At 43.2% G+C, this 17,088-nt stretch overlaps 2 protein-coding genes across 2 annotated transcripts; one reads left to right on the top strand and one right to left on the bottom strand.

Moving 5' to 3' along the window:
- The first annotated feature begins 710 nt into the window (after nt 1-710).
- On the top strand, nt 711-4,645 carry LOC114253168 (uncharacterized). The gene is made up of 4 exons (XM_028187929.2): nt 711-830; nt 1,469-2,090; nt 3,679-3,834; nt 4,211-4,645. The coding sequence occupies exons 1-4, from the start codon at nt 742-744 to the stop codon at nt 4,328-4,330; spliced, it is 987 nt and encodes a 328-aa protein (XP_028043730.2). The 5' UTR covers nt 711-741; the 3' UTR covers nt 4,331-4,645.
- A 2,314-nt stretch (nt 4,646-6,959) lies between these two features.
- On the bottom strand, nt 6,960-9,365 carry PGRP-S1 (peptidoglycan recognition protein S1). The gene is made up of 4 exons (XM_028188065.2): nt 9,215-9,365; nt 8,192-8,390; nt 7,943-8,061; nt 6,960-7,285 (listed from the first exon to the last, which is right to left on the bottom strand). Exons 1-4 carry the CDS (start codon nt 9,348-9,350, stop codon nt 7,083-7,085), a joined length of 657 nt encoding a protein of 218 aa, XP_028043866.2. The 5' UTR covers nt 9,351-9,365; the 3' UTR covers nt 6,960-7,082.
- Nucleotides 9,366-17,088: the final 7,723 nt, after the last annotated feature.

Here is a 17,088-nt window from a genome sequence, read left to right as displayed (position 1 = left end):
AAACCTAGAAGTCGTAGAGGATTTTATTTATCTGGGCTCCGTCATAGCTAGCAATGGATCTTCCGATAAGGACATCATAAGGCTGGTTGGTATGGCAAAGAAAGCTATGTCCCTCCCCGGTCCCTGGACCGGGTATGGGCGGACAGAAACATTTCAAGGAATACCAAAAAGCAGCTTATTACCTCGTCTTCTCCATTTTTCTCTACGGCGCAGAGACTTGGACCCTCAAGAAAGCCGACCGCCAACGCGTTGACGCGTTTGAGATGTGGTGCTGGAGGAAAATGCTCGGGACTCGTTGGATAGAACACAGAACCAACGAATCCATTCTTACCGAGCTCAAGATTCCAATGCGCCGCAGCACTATATGCGCGCGAAGGAGTTTCGAGTTCTTTGGACATATCGCCAGAAAGAGAGGTGACAATTTGGAATGCAAGGTATGCGGAAGAAGGCCCAGAGGCAGAAGTCCAATGCGCTGGTCGGACCAGATGCGCTCCACTCTCAATACTTCAGTCCACGTTGCTATCCACACAGCCGGGGACAAGCAGGAATGACGCAGGATAATACAGGAAAAAGTTGTTAGAGGAGGCCACGACCCTCAGTATTGAGGATTATGACCCAACTCATTGCAATATTTAAAAAATAAAAGAAAAAAACAATGTCAAAATTAACAATGAATGTGTAACTGTCATGTGCGACCGATTTAATAAATAAATAAAAAAACAAATATAAATTTCGTGTGAAATGCCGAACACGAGGCGACGCCGATTCTCCGTGCAAAATGATACACAACGACCGAAACCTCACCGAGCGAGGGGCGCCTCCAATAACAGGTACGCTTCTAGCCGTTCCACGACGGACATCCCTGCGGTCTCACCCGCGCCCCTATGCGGGATAACGACACAGCGTAACTTGTAGTCGTTTGGATTCGAGTCGATTTCAGTACGGCAGGGCATCTAAAAGTGTTTGCCCGCCACAACTAATATTATGCTATAATTTTTGTTAACTCTAGAAAACTGGAAGACAATCGATTTTAATTCTGGGGGGACCACTTATAAAGTTATATGAACAGAACATAAATTGTAATTGTCGTGATATTAATTTGAATATTTAGGAAAAGCTTCCGAGAATACTGCCGAGGTAAACTGGGGCAACTGCAGGCATCTCTTTACTTTTTATATATACCGAGGCATAGCTTTATGGTAGGCAGCGGCTTGGCTCTGCCCCTGGCATTGCTGACGTCCATGAGCGACGGTAACCACTCACCATCAGGTGGGCCGTATGCTCGTCTGCCTACCAAGGCAATAAAAAAAAAGCTACATATATACGAGTATATTAGTGAAATATGTTTTTAAACGACTCGTAGTCATCTAATGTCCAAAGCGTACAAACTACTCATACAATAACTGTATATAGCACTGTAGACCGGTGAGTACATATTTGTTTCGCTTATTTCATTTTCGTTTGCCAGCTACAAATCGAAGTCCGCGCTCCCCGACCATGCCGGAGAAAATTGTGTACAAAAGAACAAGACACGTCCTAACAGTTCCAATGAGATTTGTTCTTTGAATGTGTCGGACGACAACCGGAGCTCGGCGTCTCTCGCTACCACGAAGCAACGTTCCACCGCGACGCTGGACAAGGACGTGGCCGCCAGCTCTAGTAACATCGATCTCTATCATTACCTAAGGGCTCCCGAAAACGCCTCTGTGGCCAGCTCAGTTACTCTGAATGGTGAAAGCGAGACGAACTGTAAACAAAATGACAGTTTAGTAAGTCAACATCGTATCAAAGTGAGGAGTCCCAAGAGATGCGCACCAACTATTGACGACACAGAACAAGCAGAGGGCAGGTCGCTCGATGTAGAGGAGATGTGTCGGATCTGTCACGGCGCGGAGGGAGCGCTGGTGGCGGCGTGTCGCTGTCGGGGCTCGGTGGGTCGAGTGCACGTGCGCTGTCTGGAGCGGTGGCTCACCGAGGCGGGCAAGTCGCGCTGCGAGCTCTGCGGGGCGCGCTACCACACCCAGCGGGTTCACCGCTACGGCTTGGCAAGGGCCATGCTGGTGTGGCTCCTCAGCCACAGCGCGAAACAGGTAACGCAGCTAACCGAAGTAAGTCTGTGATATGCTACTTCACTCGTATTCCGAGTGTATTTACCTCCTTCAGTATTGCGCCAGTGCAATTTTGAGACACTAGATGACAAATGAATTTTCTTATTACCTCTATTAGTATTACTATTATTACTAAATTCATTTCATCAACCCCACGAAAAACACAGCGGTGCTATTTCAAAGGGGAAACTCCACACGGATTTCCTCTCGCATTAGGAGGAGAAATCTCACACCCCCGATCACCCTTTTCGGCCAACCTATTCCCTGGACCAGGAAGGTCAAGTACCTGGGAATTACCCTGGATGCATCCATGAAATTTCGCCCGCAAATAAAATCAATTCGCGACCGTGCCGCGTTAATTCTCAGCAGACTCTACCCTATGATCTGTCGCTTGGAACAACATGATACTTTACAAAACTTGCATAAGGCTCGTCATGAGTTACGCAGGTGTGGTGTTCACGCGGCCCGCAGACACATAGACACCCTCAAATCCCTACAAGCCCGTTTTTGCAGGTTATTTTTTTTTTTTTTTTTTTTTTTATCGCTTAGATGTGTGGACGAGCTCACAGCCCACCTGGTGTTAAGTGGTTACTGGAGCCCATAGACATATACAGCGTAAATGCGCCACACACCTTGAGATATAAGTTCTAAGGTCTCAGTATAGTTACAACGGCTGCCCCACCCTTCCAACCGAAACGCATTACGGCTTCACGGCAGAAATAGGCGGGGTGGTGGTACCTACCCGTGCGGACTCCCAAGAGGTCCTACCACCAGTAAAAATTTATCCGTCGGAGCTCCGTGGGCCTGGGGGACCTGGGTCTCGAATCGATCCGAAAACACATGAAGTTGGCTTCTGAACGTTACTTCGTTAAGGCTATATGTCATGATAATCGCCTTATTGTTGCGGCCGCTGACTACTCCCCGAATACTAATCGCGCAAGAGCCAATCACCGTCGACGCCCTAGACACGTCCTTACGGATCCATCAGATCCAATAACGCTTGCATTAGTCACCTTTAGTTCTAGTACTAGACGCAGGCTTAGGGACCCCGGTAACCGTACTCATTGAACTCGGCAATGCGTTCGACGTGCAAGCTAACCCATGCATCAGCCCGCTGAGTTTCTCGCCGGATCTTCTTAGCAGGTCTTGATTTCGATCCGGTAGAAGATGCATTCGCATAGCAGCTGCTCTTGTGTTGTTAGGTCTCCTTTGGAGGCGCTCGGGTAGCTGTTAGCAAATCCCACCCCTCCTGGCTGAGCCTTTGCTGGTTCACCTGGTCCTGGCATCAGGGCCACCAGTAATCCCTCATTCATAAAAAATAAAATAAAATTACACAAACTATAATTTTTGCGGGTTTTATTTTTACACGATGCTATTTCTTAGCCGTGGATGTCATTCCTAACATATGTTAAATGCATATTTATACATATTATCAGAAAAATTGGTACCTACTCCCAACCCCTGCTGCGGATGGTCAAAACCCGCACACCCTGACCGCCCGCCTGACGCGGAAACCTCATGCATGAGGTTGGTGAGGTTGTAAACTTAACCCGTGTTACATCTCGATCAGTTGCTGGTGGACGGGCTGGGGCTGGCTCTGATGTCTCCGCTGGCGGTGCTGGCAGCGTGGCTGTCGGGCCGCACGCTCTCCTCGCTGATGGCGCAGGACCCGCGCCTCACGCCCTGGCCGCTCGCGTCCACCTTCGTGCTAGCCTGCATGACCCTGGTTACTCATTGTGAACTATCATTATTACAGTATTCGTTCGTATTTACTGCGGGACCTCTTTTCGGTAGAGTAGAAAGTATTCCTTATCGAACACGCGCGCACCGAAAAAATTAAAAAGCTATCCCTTTTAACGATGATCTCCCTTATTCTGAGCAATAACCACCTCATTATTATTCAGTGCTGAATATTGAACATCTCCAAGTAAAAATTCTTTATTCTTAAAATTATGTATTAGGCACAACTTAACTATGACGCATGGGTAAAAAAAAAAGTAGATAGAAAAAAAATGGAAGTGTGTCTCGGAATAGCCCAGTCACATGCGATAATCTCGTTCGATGAGGCATCGCTATGTGAATGGTCGCGTCGCTTCCTGCAGGTGTGCTACTACTGCTGGGTGGTGTCGGCGGCGACGCGCCACGCGCTCTCCTGGTGGGTGTGGTACCGCGCGCAGTACGAGGTGCGGCTGCAGCTCGACCAGGACCTCGACGACTCCTAGCTCTCTACATGCAATACCTATGGCTTGTCATCTGATAGTAAACGACCCTTCTCTAAAACTACCTACTGCCTTTTAATATATTTTATGAGGCTTTAAGCTACGAACCGTACCGTGAATAATTACACATTTTTCTAAAAATACTATTTTATAATATTTTCAAGTTGTAAAAGCTACTAGTTCAAACGGCACTGTCATTCTTTCCCTGTATGAATAACCTGCCTGATAAATCAATACCTTAGCCGAGGCAAGTCGGGCAGGCTACTAGGTAAGTTGAGATTAGCAGACAATGTGGTAGGTTGAGCTTTGTTCACTTTGAAATTAGGCACTACACCATTCGATAAGTATTCGACACCGCGACATTGCGACACTGCTCTGGAAACTCTTGTGACATTAGGCAGGTAGTGGTAGGTAGTGGTAGGTAGGCCCATACCTTGAACCCGCATTAACTAGTAATATGTATATTGATTACGTTGCTAGTGTGGTTTAATCACTCTAAGAGGTTTAACTCTGCCGAACTTATCTGTGTTCACGAAAACAATTTGCTAAGCAATCCGTCTGAGTCGGCACACATCAGCCTCGAGGGACTTGCAAACGTTTAGTAGTATTGTGTAGGTGGACACCCGATTACATGAATTCAAGGAACTATTCAATTAAAGTGACTAGGTTCTGTGTTCCTCAGAATAGTCAGGAGTTTGTTTTCGAAAATATTAAAGTACTGCCTGTTTATCCCACGATGCAATCATACATTCCCGTTTCAAGGATAGAAAAGCCAAAGTATAACATACTAGACTACACCAATACTCCTGAGACATTTTACAAAACTAGCATATGTACGTCCGATCACTACTTATGTGATTATGGTAAGCAGTGAACGCAGTGATGAACGCAGAGGCTCCAGGTAGTATGAATGAGTAAAAACGATGGTAAAAACGAGATTATGGAATAATTTTAAATAATTCCTCAGAGCACTCCCCATGGAACATACAGTACAAAATACAGAAGAAACTGAAGTCCCTCCGTAGACCCAGATGTTCTAAACGATCCGTGAGAATAGGATTATCGACACTCCGAACAGCCCTGTTATGTATGGAGTTAAATGGAAGCAGCTGGTATTTGTGAGCCCCGGCCCAGAGATGGGATCAGTACTCTCCACGCAAGGCCGGACTTGTGCTTTATGAAGCAAAAGTCTTTGTCCAGGCGTGAAGTACAGCTTCGCTCTGTTGAGGACTCCCAGCATTTTGGACGCCAGCTTGGCTTTGCCCTGCAAATGACTTGAAACTGAACATCGCTCGAATTTTCGACCCCAAGTATCCCAATACTCGTGGAACGTCGCAGGGATACTCCTTCGAATTGCGGCGCCATGACAAAGGGATCCTCCTTCGCAGTGAACGCACAAACCTGTCTCTTCAACGAGTTGAATTGAACCGAGTTCAATCCACCCCACTCGGGGACTCGGTCCAGAGAGCTCTCCACTTCGGACACAAGTTTTGATCGTCTCTCTTGCACCCCGCTCCGAGAGAGACCCTGCTGGCCGATATATCGCGCATCCCCCGTCTGCAACGATAGTGATGCTCCGCCCATCCAAAAAGCGAGCGATCCACTTGCAGAGTCCATCGGGGATTCCGTAAGATGGTATCTCCAACAGAAGTGCCCTATGTCAGACCCTGTTGAAGGCCTTAGCGATATCAAGGCTTACAGTGAGAGCCTCGCCCTTACTCTCCAACCCACCCGCTTCAGCCCACCGGTGCGTAAGGTATGCAAGAAGATCGCCAGCTGAGTGACCTGACGAGAGACCTGACCTATCGGGAACCGTACTGTCGGTCACTGATCAACAGGCGATCCTCAAGATACTTCAGGAGTTGCATATTTATGATTCGCTCCGTCACCTTGGAAAACTAGGGAGTTATCGCGATAGGCCTGTGTTTATTGTAATTGTGAGTGAATTGTTTATTGTGATTGTATTTATTGTAATTGTATTTATTGTAATTATGAGTTCGCACGCATAGGTACTACCGCCTTGCTCTATGTATACCGTGAAGCAGTAATGCGTTTCGGTTTGAAGGGTGAGGGCAGCCGTTGTACTCTCGAATATATTAAGTGTATAATCTATGGTTGTACTGTCAAAAAACTGAGACTTGGAACTCGTGTGATGGGCGGCGGCATTGACGTGCTTTATATCTCTGGGCTCCGGTGAGCATTTAACATCAGGCGGGCCGTGAGTCTGGCTACCCATCTTAGTAATAAATAAATAAATAAAATTAAAAAAATAACATTAGCTGCAGTCAAAGCAAAGGTACTCTTCGAACTCGTCGAACGGGATTTGACAAACATTGGTCTAAAGATGTCTTTTTATTGGATCTGCTAACGGATATCTCTATTTGTGCCGCTCAGCGTCAATGCTACAAGAGGCATGTCCGTGTGGTGTGAGAGACCATTGAAATACAAAAAGACTATAACTGTGGAACAAACTGCAACACCTCAAGATAGCATTAATTCGTTCTGTGGGAAACGAAACTCAAAAGTCTAGAAATAATGTTATATAAAAGTCCGTCTCAAGATAATATCCAAATGTCAGCGAAACTGTAAAATGTTCGAAACAGGGTAAACAGTGTAATTAAAAAACAGCCAGTTTTAATTTTAATTTAAAAGTATAATAGTTTTACTTATATTACGCGTAAATACTAAATGAGTTGACACTTGTCCAAGATCTGAACACGACAAGAACGGCGCTGTGCGATACGCGGTGGTCATGTTACGCGTTCTTGATGGAGTCCACGTTCTCCAGCCACTCAGACCAGCGTCGTATCTGGTTGTAGAGCTTCCGGCCGGGGCTCTCAGAGGCAATGAGCTGTCGGTGCGCCACGACGCGGTAGTCCCCCGCGAGGTGGCCGCGCTCCACGCCGCAGCGCAGCAGCGACTGCAGCGCCTCCAGCATCGCGCCGCTCGGCTCGTCCGCTGACACCACAAGCATTTCGATCATCGCATTAATTTTGTGTTGACATACTCATACCCAGCAGCGTAGTCAAAAGGATAACTCGCGATGTACTCGTCATACAAGGTGCACGCATCACGCACTGTGTGGGAGCTCACCCTTGTATACACATGTTGAAAACTAATTTCTACGATCAATATAAAGATGGTGCTTTAAACTAAAACCAGCGTAATTATTACATATTTACGTATTCCTTTTTATTTTAACGTATCAAAGGTCGGGCTGGTGTTAGTCGCTAGCAACCGGCGTTAATACGAATCCATTTACAAAGTGATTGCCGTTACTCATCGTAAAACATCGCAATTGTTGCATAACGGTAACCGGAGCCCCACCCTCTAACCGCGGCAGAAATAGTCAGGGGAGCGGTACCGACCCGTGCGTCTCTGCTCCAAAACAACATTGGGTTCCTTCTTAAAGTATGAGAAGATTGTTTCTAGTGCGGTTAAATTTTTATTATTTTTTGTGCAATAGCTGTTGATGACTTGTTATCAGAAACATCTTCCGTCTCAGCTCTAGCGTATTCCATCCGATCATATCAGTCACACAAAATAAAGGATGAAGATCGTTTTCACGTGCGCGAACTCTAGACTGTAGAACACTATGACTGTAGAGGGACTCACTGTTGAAGTTGCCGATGAATGCGACTCCGATGGACCTCGAGTTGTACCCGTAGGTGTGCGCGCCGACGTGCAGCCAGCCGGAGCCCTCGTACACCTTGCCGTTACCTCCCACCAGGAACCTACACATGAGGCGACATCATCAAGAATCGTGTAAGATTACCGCAACCTTCTCTTAAAAATGAATCAAACCTCGCTGTTCATTATTATTATAGAATCAAGTATCGTGCAGTAGTCGGTGCGTATACTGACGAGGGTCCGATGTCCCAGTATTGCAAGGCCTCCATGTGGTTGGTCTGGATATTCCGCACGAGCTCCTCGCAGCCGGCGTCCGTCCTGCAGAACGGCGTGACCGTGTGCTGGACGATGACGAGGCTCACGGGCCGCGCCAGGTACGACACGTGCACCGGGATCAAACCGTCCCATTGCTTTTTACTGACGACGCCGCAATCTGAAACAAAATTAAAAAGTTGACGCCGTGTTGGAGCACATGGAGCGGTTGAGTGACAGACGACGTGTGAGCAACGCAAGTGAGCCTGTCCGGCACCGCACACTCCACAAGCGTTGTTGAAAATCCCGTTTTTGCAGGTTAACCGTTGGAGCATGCGTGGTTCGTGAGGAACGTCGACTTACACGACGATCTGGGTCTTGAATCGATCCGGAAACACCTGAAGTTAGCGTCGGAACGGTACTTCGATAAGGATATGCGTCATGATAATCCCCTTATCGTTACCACCGCTGACTACTCCCGAATCTTGATCACGCAGGAGCAAGTCAGACTCCCTAGACACGTCGTTACGGATTCATCCAAAAAAAAGCACGCGCAAGGAAACGTTTCCAAAAGGTAGTTAAAATGAAAATATGCAATAACAATGACCAATGGGTTCAATTTTATCTGATAAGATGTTGATATTTACAGAAATAATATACTCGTAGTAAGTAACAGGTCATGTACGGTAACAATTATAAAGTACAACCAAAATGTTTTGTTATTGTTTTTATTCAGTTACACATTTATATTCGCGTTTTGCAATAGTCTTGTTTCAACCACATGTTGAATATAATAATTCAGCAATGGAAAAAATAAATAAAGTCAAACTCCAAGCTAATTTTTGTTACTACATGTTCACGCAACATATTGCAACAAAGTTTAGTATTAACACTTTTTTTTAAAGTCACGCGGCTTTGTATCTTTGAAAAGTTGTGTTGCTGGCCATGCATGCTAGTGTAACGTCTACTATGTACGTCTTCGAATGAATATATGAATGGACTTACCGGCTGCTATTTCTGTGAGAAGCGAGCTGAGAGCGAGCGCGAGTACAACTGCCGAGTGGAGGCAGGCCATGTCGAGGAGCGGCGCGTGCCAGCACGTCAGCACGCGGCATGCGGCCCACACTCTCGCGACCCTCATATATATAACGTGTCTGCACAACTCAGCGGTGACGTCACCAGACGCAGGGATTTCCACGCCGAATCATTTTATTATGTTCCTTCAATTTATGTATCGATTTGTGTTTTCGATCGCACTAATAGTAAAATTAAATGAGCTTATATGATACTTATCAATCAATAGCAGGTTTATTAATACTTATGTTTCTTGGTTTTCATTTTCCTTACTTTGTTTCTATCCTGTGCTACCTATAAATATGGTGTTTGAATACATAAAAAAAAAGATCGGTAAGTCTTATTAATCCGTTTTCGTGGAATGAACCGGTAACGCCACAGGTTTATAATAAATGATAATAATTTGAAAGAAAGAATCAATAAATTGATCTCAGTCTGTCGGATTGTCGCTAGATCGTTATTGGATCGATTGAGAATCGGAACACACATCCCTAGACGGAGCGGCTTATCTTGGTTGTTGGCTTTTGAACTGTAGATGTGCCCTCGGCGGCCGCACCGCCCCGCACCGTCCCACACCGCACCGCACCGCACCGCACCGCACCGCGCGTCGTCGTGTGCTGCGACGCTCAGACGCTTCGTCTTCCCTTATATTCCTCAAATGAAGTGACTTTCTTTTATATTTTTTCGGAGTATAACACTCATTTTGGTAAATAGTTGTGATCCGTCACGCGCGATGGCCGAGCTCCGCGCAGAAGTCACGCGTCTCGACTTGAGGGATCCTCCAGCGGCTGCACGGTGCGACTCGTGCGTCAGGGTCATAAGCTCGTTGCGTTCCTATAGAGCAGGACGAAACGCCTCGCCGTAGCAATACATGTTCTCCGTGCTCTATCGTTGTACTGAAGCATTCCCGATCCTGCGGACAGAATGGAGAGCAGTCGACGTCGCCCAAAACATGTCATCTCGGATCCCCCCGATCCACTAACGGTGCTTCTAGGTACTTCAAGCACCGGTCACCGTTCTCGTCGAATCCGTCACTTGCGACGAAGGCCTCGACGAGTAAATTAACTCTCAGACACAGCCCACTGAGTTTCTCACCGGATCTTCTCAGTGGGTCGCATTTCCGATCCGGTGGTAGATTCTGCGAAGCACGGCTCTTGCTAGGGTTCGTGTTAGCATCGTCGTCAGGTTTGAGCCCCGTGAGCTCACCTACTAGTTACGGTTACGCTGGAATAGCCGCTCCAGGCTACAAGCTTAGGTAGAAAAAAAAAAAAAAAAAAAAACAATTTACTGAAGTACTTACAGTACTAGACGAGGTTCGTAGCGTACTGCTGATCCTTATCACAGTTTGATGACTTTACATTATTACAACAGAGTAATGACAGCATTTTCACAACCTTTTATTATTTGTTGTGAAATATCTATATGCATTTCATATGCATTTTGTATCGTTTCTTTGTGTCTGCGTCTGTTAAGCGACTCAAGGCACACCCTGCCGCGACCGTCGCGCTGGCGATCGCGGCACACGCTTATTACAAAATGTTTTTTTTTATCCTATCAATTTGACGCAAATGGTCCAACAATGTTTTGATGCTAGCCTTGAAAGCTGCTGCGGACTCGGCAGTAGATGTGGTATCGACAGCTTCACTAGCGGCCTTCATTGTCATTGCGGATATTTTTTTCCACATCGGAAGCGTCACAACTAGTTGTGCGGCATTACTAGTATTATTACTGCGACGCAACTCGTATCCCGTTATTACTCATATTCATTGTGTCCATATTGCTGACAAACTTACAAATGTACTGAGATGAAAACACTAACCAATAAACAAATTACTGCATTTTAAAATAAAAATCATTTTAATTTAGAATTTATTATCAGCCATACATAAACTAGCTTTCAAATGAGCAATGTTGTAACACGGCAACGTCATAATAATATGTAAAAAATCTATATATTAATACGTGAAGCAAAAACTTTGTATCCCTTTTTACGAAAATTGCGCGGACGGAGGAGTATGAAATTTTCCACACTTATAGAGAATATGGAGTAGAAGTGCACAATGCCAATATTTTTTTTAAATAATGCATAAAAGATACTTGAAATCAATAAAGAAAACATTACACACACTACATACCATGTATTTGACGCACACACGCATGCATACTATTTATTTATTGCCAAACTTTTGTTCTTGACGTCTGTGTTCAAATTGAGAATAGATTAAATATTGTTTGTCTTTGTTGATATCTTTAACGTGTAGTCTTGGCGAAATTTGTGATTATAGAAGTATAAAATATAACCATAATACTGTACAAACTTACAATTCCAATTAGTTATAGTCGAATTTCGACTACTGCGGGACCTCTAGTACCTATTAATATGTATAATTATAATGTGAACATTGCCACAAGCCTTATGACAGAAGGCTGTCGGCAGAAATAGGCAGGGCGTCTCTCCTACGGCCCTTGAATAATTACACGAATTTATAATTTTCTACTGGCTTCATCCGAATTGCCGTTTTATTCTTTGATCGTGGAAGACAGTCGTGAGTGCGTGCTAATTACGTACCCTCATTCACTAGAGACATTGGTACCTGGCTGCCTGCGAGCTTGAACACAGCACACCGGGCGTGGCGCCTCTAACGAGTAATGTTATACAATTAATAAACTAATGACGTTTGTGATTATAATATTATAACAGGATCCCCAAATTTATACGGAGTTGGGGAATCCCGGAGATATCGCTTGGCAGCGATTGTGTTAATTGAGTTTTTTGATCTTCTCGTACAAGGTCAAGGAAGATGACGACGCGCGCGCACTCCGCTGCGCTGTGGAACAAATATACAACACGCATTAATATTCAATTTAAACGTAATGTTGCAGTAGACATGTCATCGTAAGCCGCACTATATTGTAGTAGTATAATCTTGGACAGAGACGGCAGAGGCGTGAGTGTGTGTCCATCGCCCAGTGACATGGTGCCACGACATCTACATTACCTACACTAATTGTATGTTGTATTGTTTCTAACTATTGTATTAGGGCTGTTATTATGTAGGTATTAGCTACTGCCGCGACTTCGCCCGCAACATAGAGCAATTATATATGAAAACATAAAAGCTAACCACGTAAGATTATTGTACGTGAACACACACAAATAATCTCTTTTCTATTTATAGACTTGATATGAATTCCACATATTAATAAGGTTTATAAAATAAGATAAAAATCAATGCCATTAGCGCCACCTATCCGGCACTAACGTAATGTTGCCCTTTACAGATAGGTAGGTAATCAAAGAGGAGGTTTATGTTTATGTTTATCGACCCCCCGTGCAATAAGTCGGTAATCGAAAAAAGCAAATTTTACAGGAAAAATATTTACTGTTTTTCTTAATAACTTTCTAACAACTGGGACTATTACGGTCATTGAAACAGCAAATGAAAGCTATTTTTCATGGAATACTATTTTGCCATCTGATTTAAATTATATGCTTCCTGTTGGCTGCAATATGAAAATATTTTTTTACAGTATCAAGAAAAGTTTCATTATTCTGCAATAGTAAGTTACGGAATTATTGTGGTAGGTAAAATGAGGTTGTGTGAAAAGTGTTGAATTGTAGCAGCACACTATCGACTTTTATAAAGTTTATTATTCTTATAGCTAGTGAACGAAATATATCGTAACCAAGTTATTATAGTAATTTATGTAATATATATGCGAAATATACCGTACAGATAAAATAAAGTACTGAATAGAAAATTTAACAACTTTTTCATATTACCGTTCAAAACAAAAATACCTTTGAAAAAAAATTAACCATGGTTTTTATTTGAAATATATTTATAATCATGAGTTTAAGCATATTTTATATTAGAGTATTATATTAAAGTATATTTAATAGTTTTTTAATTTAAATTAGATATATTATATTTAAATATAATTTATATAAATTATAGCCATAATCAACTATACAAATGAAATTTACCTAAGTGTTTCACTTCAATAAGTGTTTCTAGAATTTCACACTGATTTTGTTTAATCAACTATTCATCTTATTCAATAATATTGATGTAAATAAAAAGCAATAGAAACATACATTAAAAAAATCAACAATAAACTTTTCATTTTTGTCTGCTTTAAACATTAGGCCAGGTCTCCCAGTGAGCGTAGAGGGGGTCACTGATGTTAAGGTTATCGCAAAAATATTTAGAGAGCACTTCTTTGTGAAGTCACCGCGGGGGCCGCCACAGGCTACATGGATGAGGAGGAGTTGAGCACTCGGTTCATAGCAAAAAATGTAAAAAAAAAGCCATAACGAATATGTCCAGAGGCAGATCTCCGGGCCACAATAGTTTGAGCATAGAACACTTGCAGTACGCCGGTCCACACATATCGTCGATACCAAAGTGCCACCAGAAAAAAACAGCATTTTTAAATTTTGGTACAGCAACCAGGTCAGTGTTGTGAGATGGGCAGGAGCGCTGGTTGGAGTGCGGGGTGAGGCAGGGGGGATTGACCTCCCCTAAGCTTTTTAACCTGTACGTTAATGCTCTGATTGACGAGCTTAGCAGCACACACGTCGGCTGTCATGTTGAAGGTGTCAATATCAATAATATTAGTTACACTGATGAAGTCGTCGTGGCCTAAAGGATAAGACGTCCGGTGCATTCGTATGTAGCGATGCACCGATGTTCGAATCCCGCAGGCGGGTACCAATTTTTCTAATGAAATACGTACTTAACAATTGTTCACGATTGACTTCCACGGTGAAGGAATAACATCGTGTAATAAAAATCAAACCCGCAAAATTATAATTTGCGTAATTACTGGTGGTAGGACCTCTTGTGAGTCCGCGCGGGTGGATACCACCACTCTGCCTATTTCTGCCGTGAAGCAGTAATGCGTTTCGGTTTGAAGGGTGGGGCAGCCGTTGTAACTATACTGAGACCTTAGAACTTATATCTCAAGATGGGTGGCGCATTTACGTTGTATATGTCTATGGGCTCCAGTATCCACTTAACACCAGGTGGGCTGTGAGCTCGTCCACCCATCTAAGCAATAAAAAATAAATAAATAAAGTTCTATAGTAGCAATTTTTGATTTACAAAAAGTTTTAAATATACCACAATCTGAAGTGGGTATATTTCAATACAAGCGTAAGTCTACGGGCACGAAAATGATATCTCGGGCGGGCACGAAACAAGCTGGCCAGCAATCGCGCTCATACAGTGTTGTGCGAATCATGAGTTTACGTCGAAAAGAACTATTGGAGCCTAGATCCCTGATGAGGGAATTATTATTATTACTTAGAGATGGTGTTCATCCAATAAATCAACGAAGACGCTATTGGGGAGAATTTTCTACGCTTTATTACGCGCTAAGGTGTCATTCAATGAAATTTTAAATTCCTTGTTCTATACTAATATTATAAAGAGGAAAGATTTGTTTGTTTGTTTGTTTCGAATAGGCTCCGAAACTACTGGACCGATTTGAAAAATTATTTTTCCATTAGAAGCCGACATTGTCCCTGATGAACATATGCTACTTTTTTTTTATTTTTTTTATTTTATTTTTTTGGTTTCATGTGTGTTTTAATGTTTCCGAAGCGAAGCGAGGGCGGGTCGCTATCTATACTAATATTATAAAGAGGAAAGATTTGTTTGTTTGTTTGTTTCGAATAGGCTCCGAAACTACTGGACCGATTTGAAAAAATCTTTTTCCATTAGAAGCCGACATTGTCCCTGATGAACATAGGCTACTTTTTTTTTATTTCTTTTTTTTGGTTTCATGTGTGTTTTAATGTTTCCGAAGCGAAGCGAGGGCGGGTCACTATCTATATCTATACTAATATTATAAAGAGGAAAGATTTGTTTGTTTGTTTGTTTCGAATAGGCTCCGAAACTACTGGACCGATTTGAAAAATTCTTTTTCCATTAGAAGCCGACATTGTCCCTGATGAACATAGGCTACTTTTTTTATTTTTCTTATTTTATTTTTTTGGTTTCATGTGTGTTTTAATGTTTCCGAAGCGAAGCGAGGGCGGGTCGCTAGTTAAATTATAAATTCCTCATTATAAATTTCCATTACTAAAATAATAACTGAACACAACGCTGTGTACCCGCGCAAGCGACGAAACCAAAGTAGTTTGTTCTCGTCGCTTCCGCGTCGCCGTCGCCCCATCATCGCCCGTACATCGCTCGATCGCACCGCTCCGCCATCGCCCGTTTCGTGCCCGTCCCCATACTGTGCAAAGCTTTTGTATACATCGCCGTCGCGCCGCTGCCGCCATCGCTCGGCCATCGCAAGTTTCGTGCCCGTAGACTAAATGTCCTGTAGGTATATAATTTAACAGTTTTTGACTCTCTTAGAAAAAAAAAGGACTCTGTTATGTATGGTACTTCCAAATAGCAAATAGAGGTAGTAAGTAAGTAGGTAAGTATAAACAGGTAGCGCTTTGCTACATTTTTTAAAAACTAACTACGAAAATGGCATTATCACATTTTCACTTTATTCTGATGGATGTTATGGGCAAAATAAAATAAAATATATTTTGCTGTATATGTTCATGCTGCCAAATTCTAGGCATTTCCATTAGCCACAGGTTTTTCGAAACGGGGCACAGCCAGAATGAGGGAGATTCCATGCAGGCGTGCATTGAAAGAAATTTAAAGAATAAAGTGGTATATACTCCCGACCATATATATTATTATTATTTATATTTATTTAAAATCTTATTAATTACATAATATTTTTTAAAAAAGATATTAAAAATACAATTTTTAAAAAACACTATATAAAAATAGATTGCCGCTGATGGCGGTGTCTACGACACAAGCCACCAGTGGTTAGGACTCCAGAGTGAGAAACCTCCTCACAATGCGTGCAGTATCGAGGATTTAACTGCTTTCTGTATTAGGCCCTTAACCCAGCTGGATAACGAAAGTTTCTTAAAATGTCGATCGAAACTTTTCGCTATCAAGCCGTGTACCGATACAACTATTGGAACAATGATGGTTGAATCAACATGCCACATGGCGGTAGTCTCGTGGGCCAGGTCTAAATATTTTATTAATTTGTCCTTTTCTGCCTTCACGAGGTTCTCGTCATGAGGAATGGTGACATCAACCAACACTGCTCGACGCGCAGATCGATCTATTATCACAATATCAGGTTTATTGGCAACAATATACCTATCCGTGATAATAGATCGGTCCCAGTAGAGCGTAACATGACCATTATCAAGAACTGGTTGAGGTTGGTATTGGTAATAAGGTACAGCAGAATCAAGAAAACCATATTTCAGAGCAAGTTGTTGATGGATAATCCTAGCCACTTGGTTATGTCTATGCAAGTACTCGCCGTTAGCAAACCGAGAACAGCCAGAAACAATATGTCTAATAGACTCTCCCGGACTTCATCCATGAACAAGAGATGTGATATAGCCTCAGCTCCTCTGCGAAGTCGGTAGCCTAGCGTTGAATCTTTAAGTAATGTACTTAAAGGATTAAGCGCCAAACAAAACCACAAAGGACTCAGACTGTCGCCCTGAAAGATACCCCGCTTAATCCTTATTAAATTCGGGGCAGCAGAAGAAGTCATCTGACCTGGTTGACTAAGAAACGTAGACCATTGACCCAAGCATGAGCTAAGAAAGGAGCATAATATGGGATTTATTTTATATAGCTCTAAAACTCTCATTAGCCATGTATGAGGCACAGAGTCATACGCTTTCTTATAATCAATCCAAGCCATATGAACGTTCCTCTTACCCCGCCGAACTTGTTGAGTAATGGTCATGTCAA

Source organism: Bombyx mandarina, chromosome 09, assembly GCF_030267445.1.
Source record: "Bombyx mandarina strain Sakado chromosome 09, ASM3026744v2".
NCBI lineage: Eukaryota > Metazoa > Arthropoda > Insecta > Lepidoptera > Bombycidae > Bombyx > Bombyx mandarina.
The sequence above is the reverse complement of the archived record's forward strand: the minus strand, read 5'-3'. Positions and strand labels throughout refer to the sequence as shown.

Excerpts from the sequence above, each read along its gene's own strand:
- PGRP-S1 (XM_028188065.2), bottom strand. The coding sequence starts at position 9,350 with ATGAGGGTCGCGAGAGTGTGGGCCGCATGCCGCGTGCTGACGTGCTGG. Across the intron at positions 8,391-9,214 it reads TCTCACAGAAATAGCAGCCG|ATTGCGGCGTCGTCAGTAAA; the intron begins GTAAGTCCATTC and ends ATTTTGTTTCAG. Across the intron at positions 7,286-7,942 it reads ATTCATCGGCAACTTCAACA|CGGACGAGCCGAGCGGCGCG; the intron begins GTGAGTCCCTCT and ends TTGTGGTGTCAG.
- LOC114253168 (XM_028187929.2), top strand. The coding sequence starts at position 742 with ATGCCGAACACGAGGCGACGCCGATTCTCCGTGCAAAATGATACACAA. Across the intron at positions 2,091-3,678 it reads TCAGCCACAGCGCGAAACAG|TTGCTGGTGGACGGGCTGGG; the intron begins GTAACGCAGCTA and ends CATCTCGATCAG. Across the intron at positions 3,835-4,210 it reads TGCTAGCCTGCATGACCCTG|GTGTGCTACTACTGCTGGGT; the intron begins GTTACTCATTGT and ends CGCTTCCTGCAG.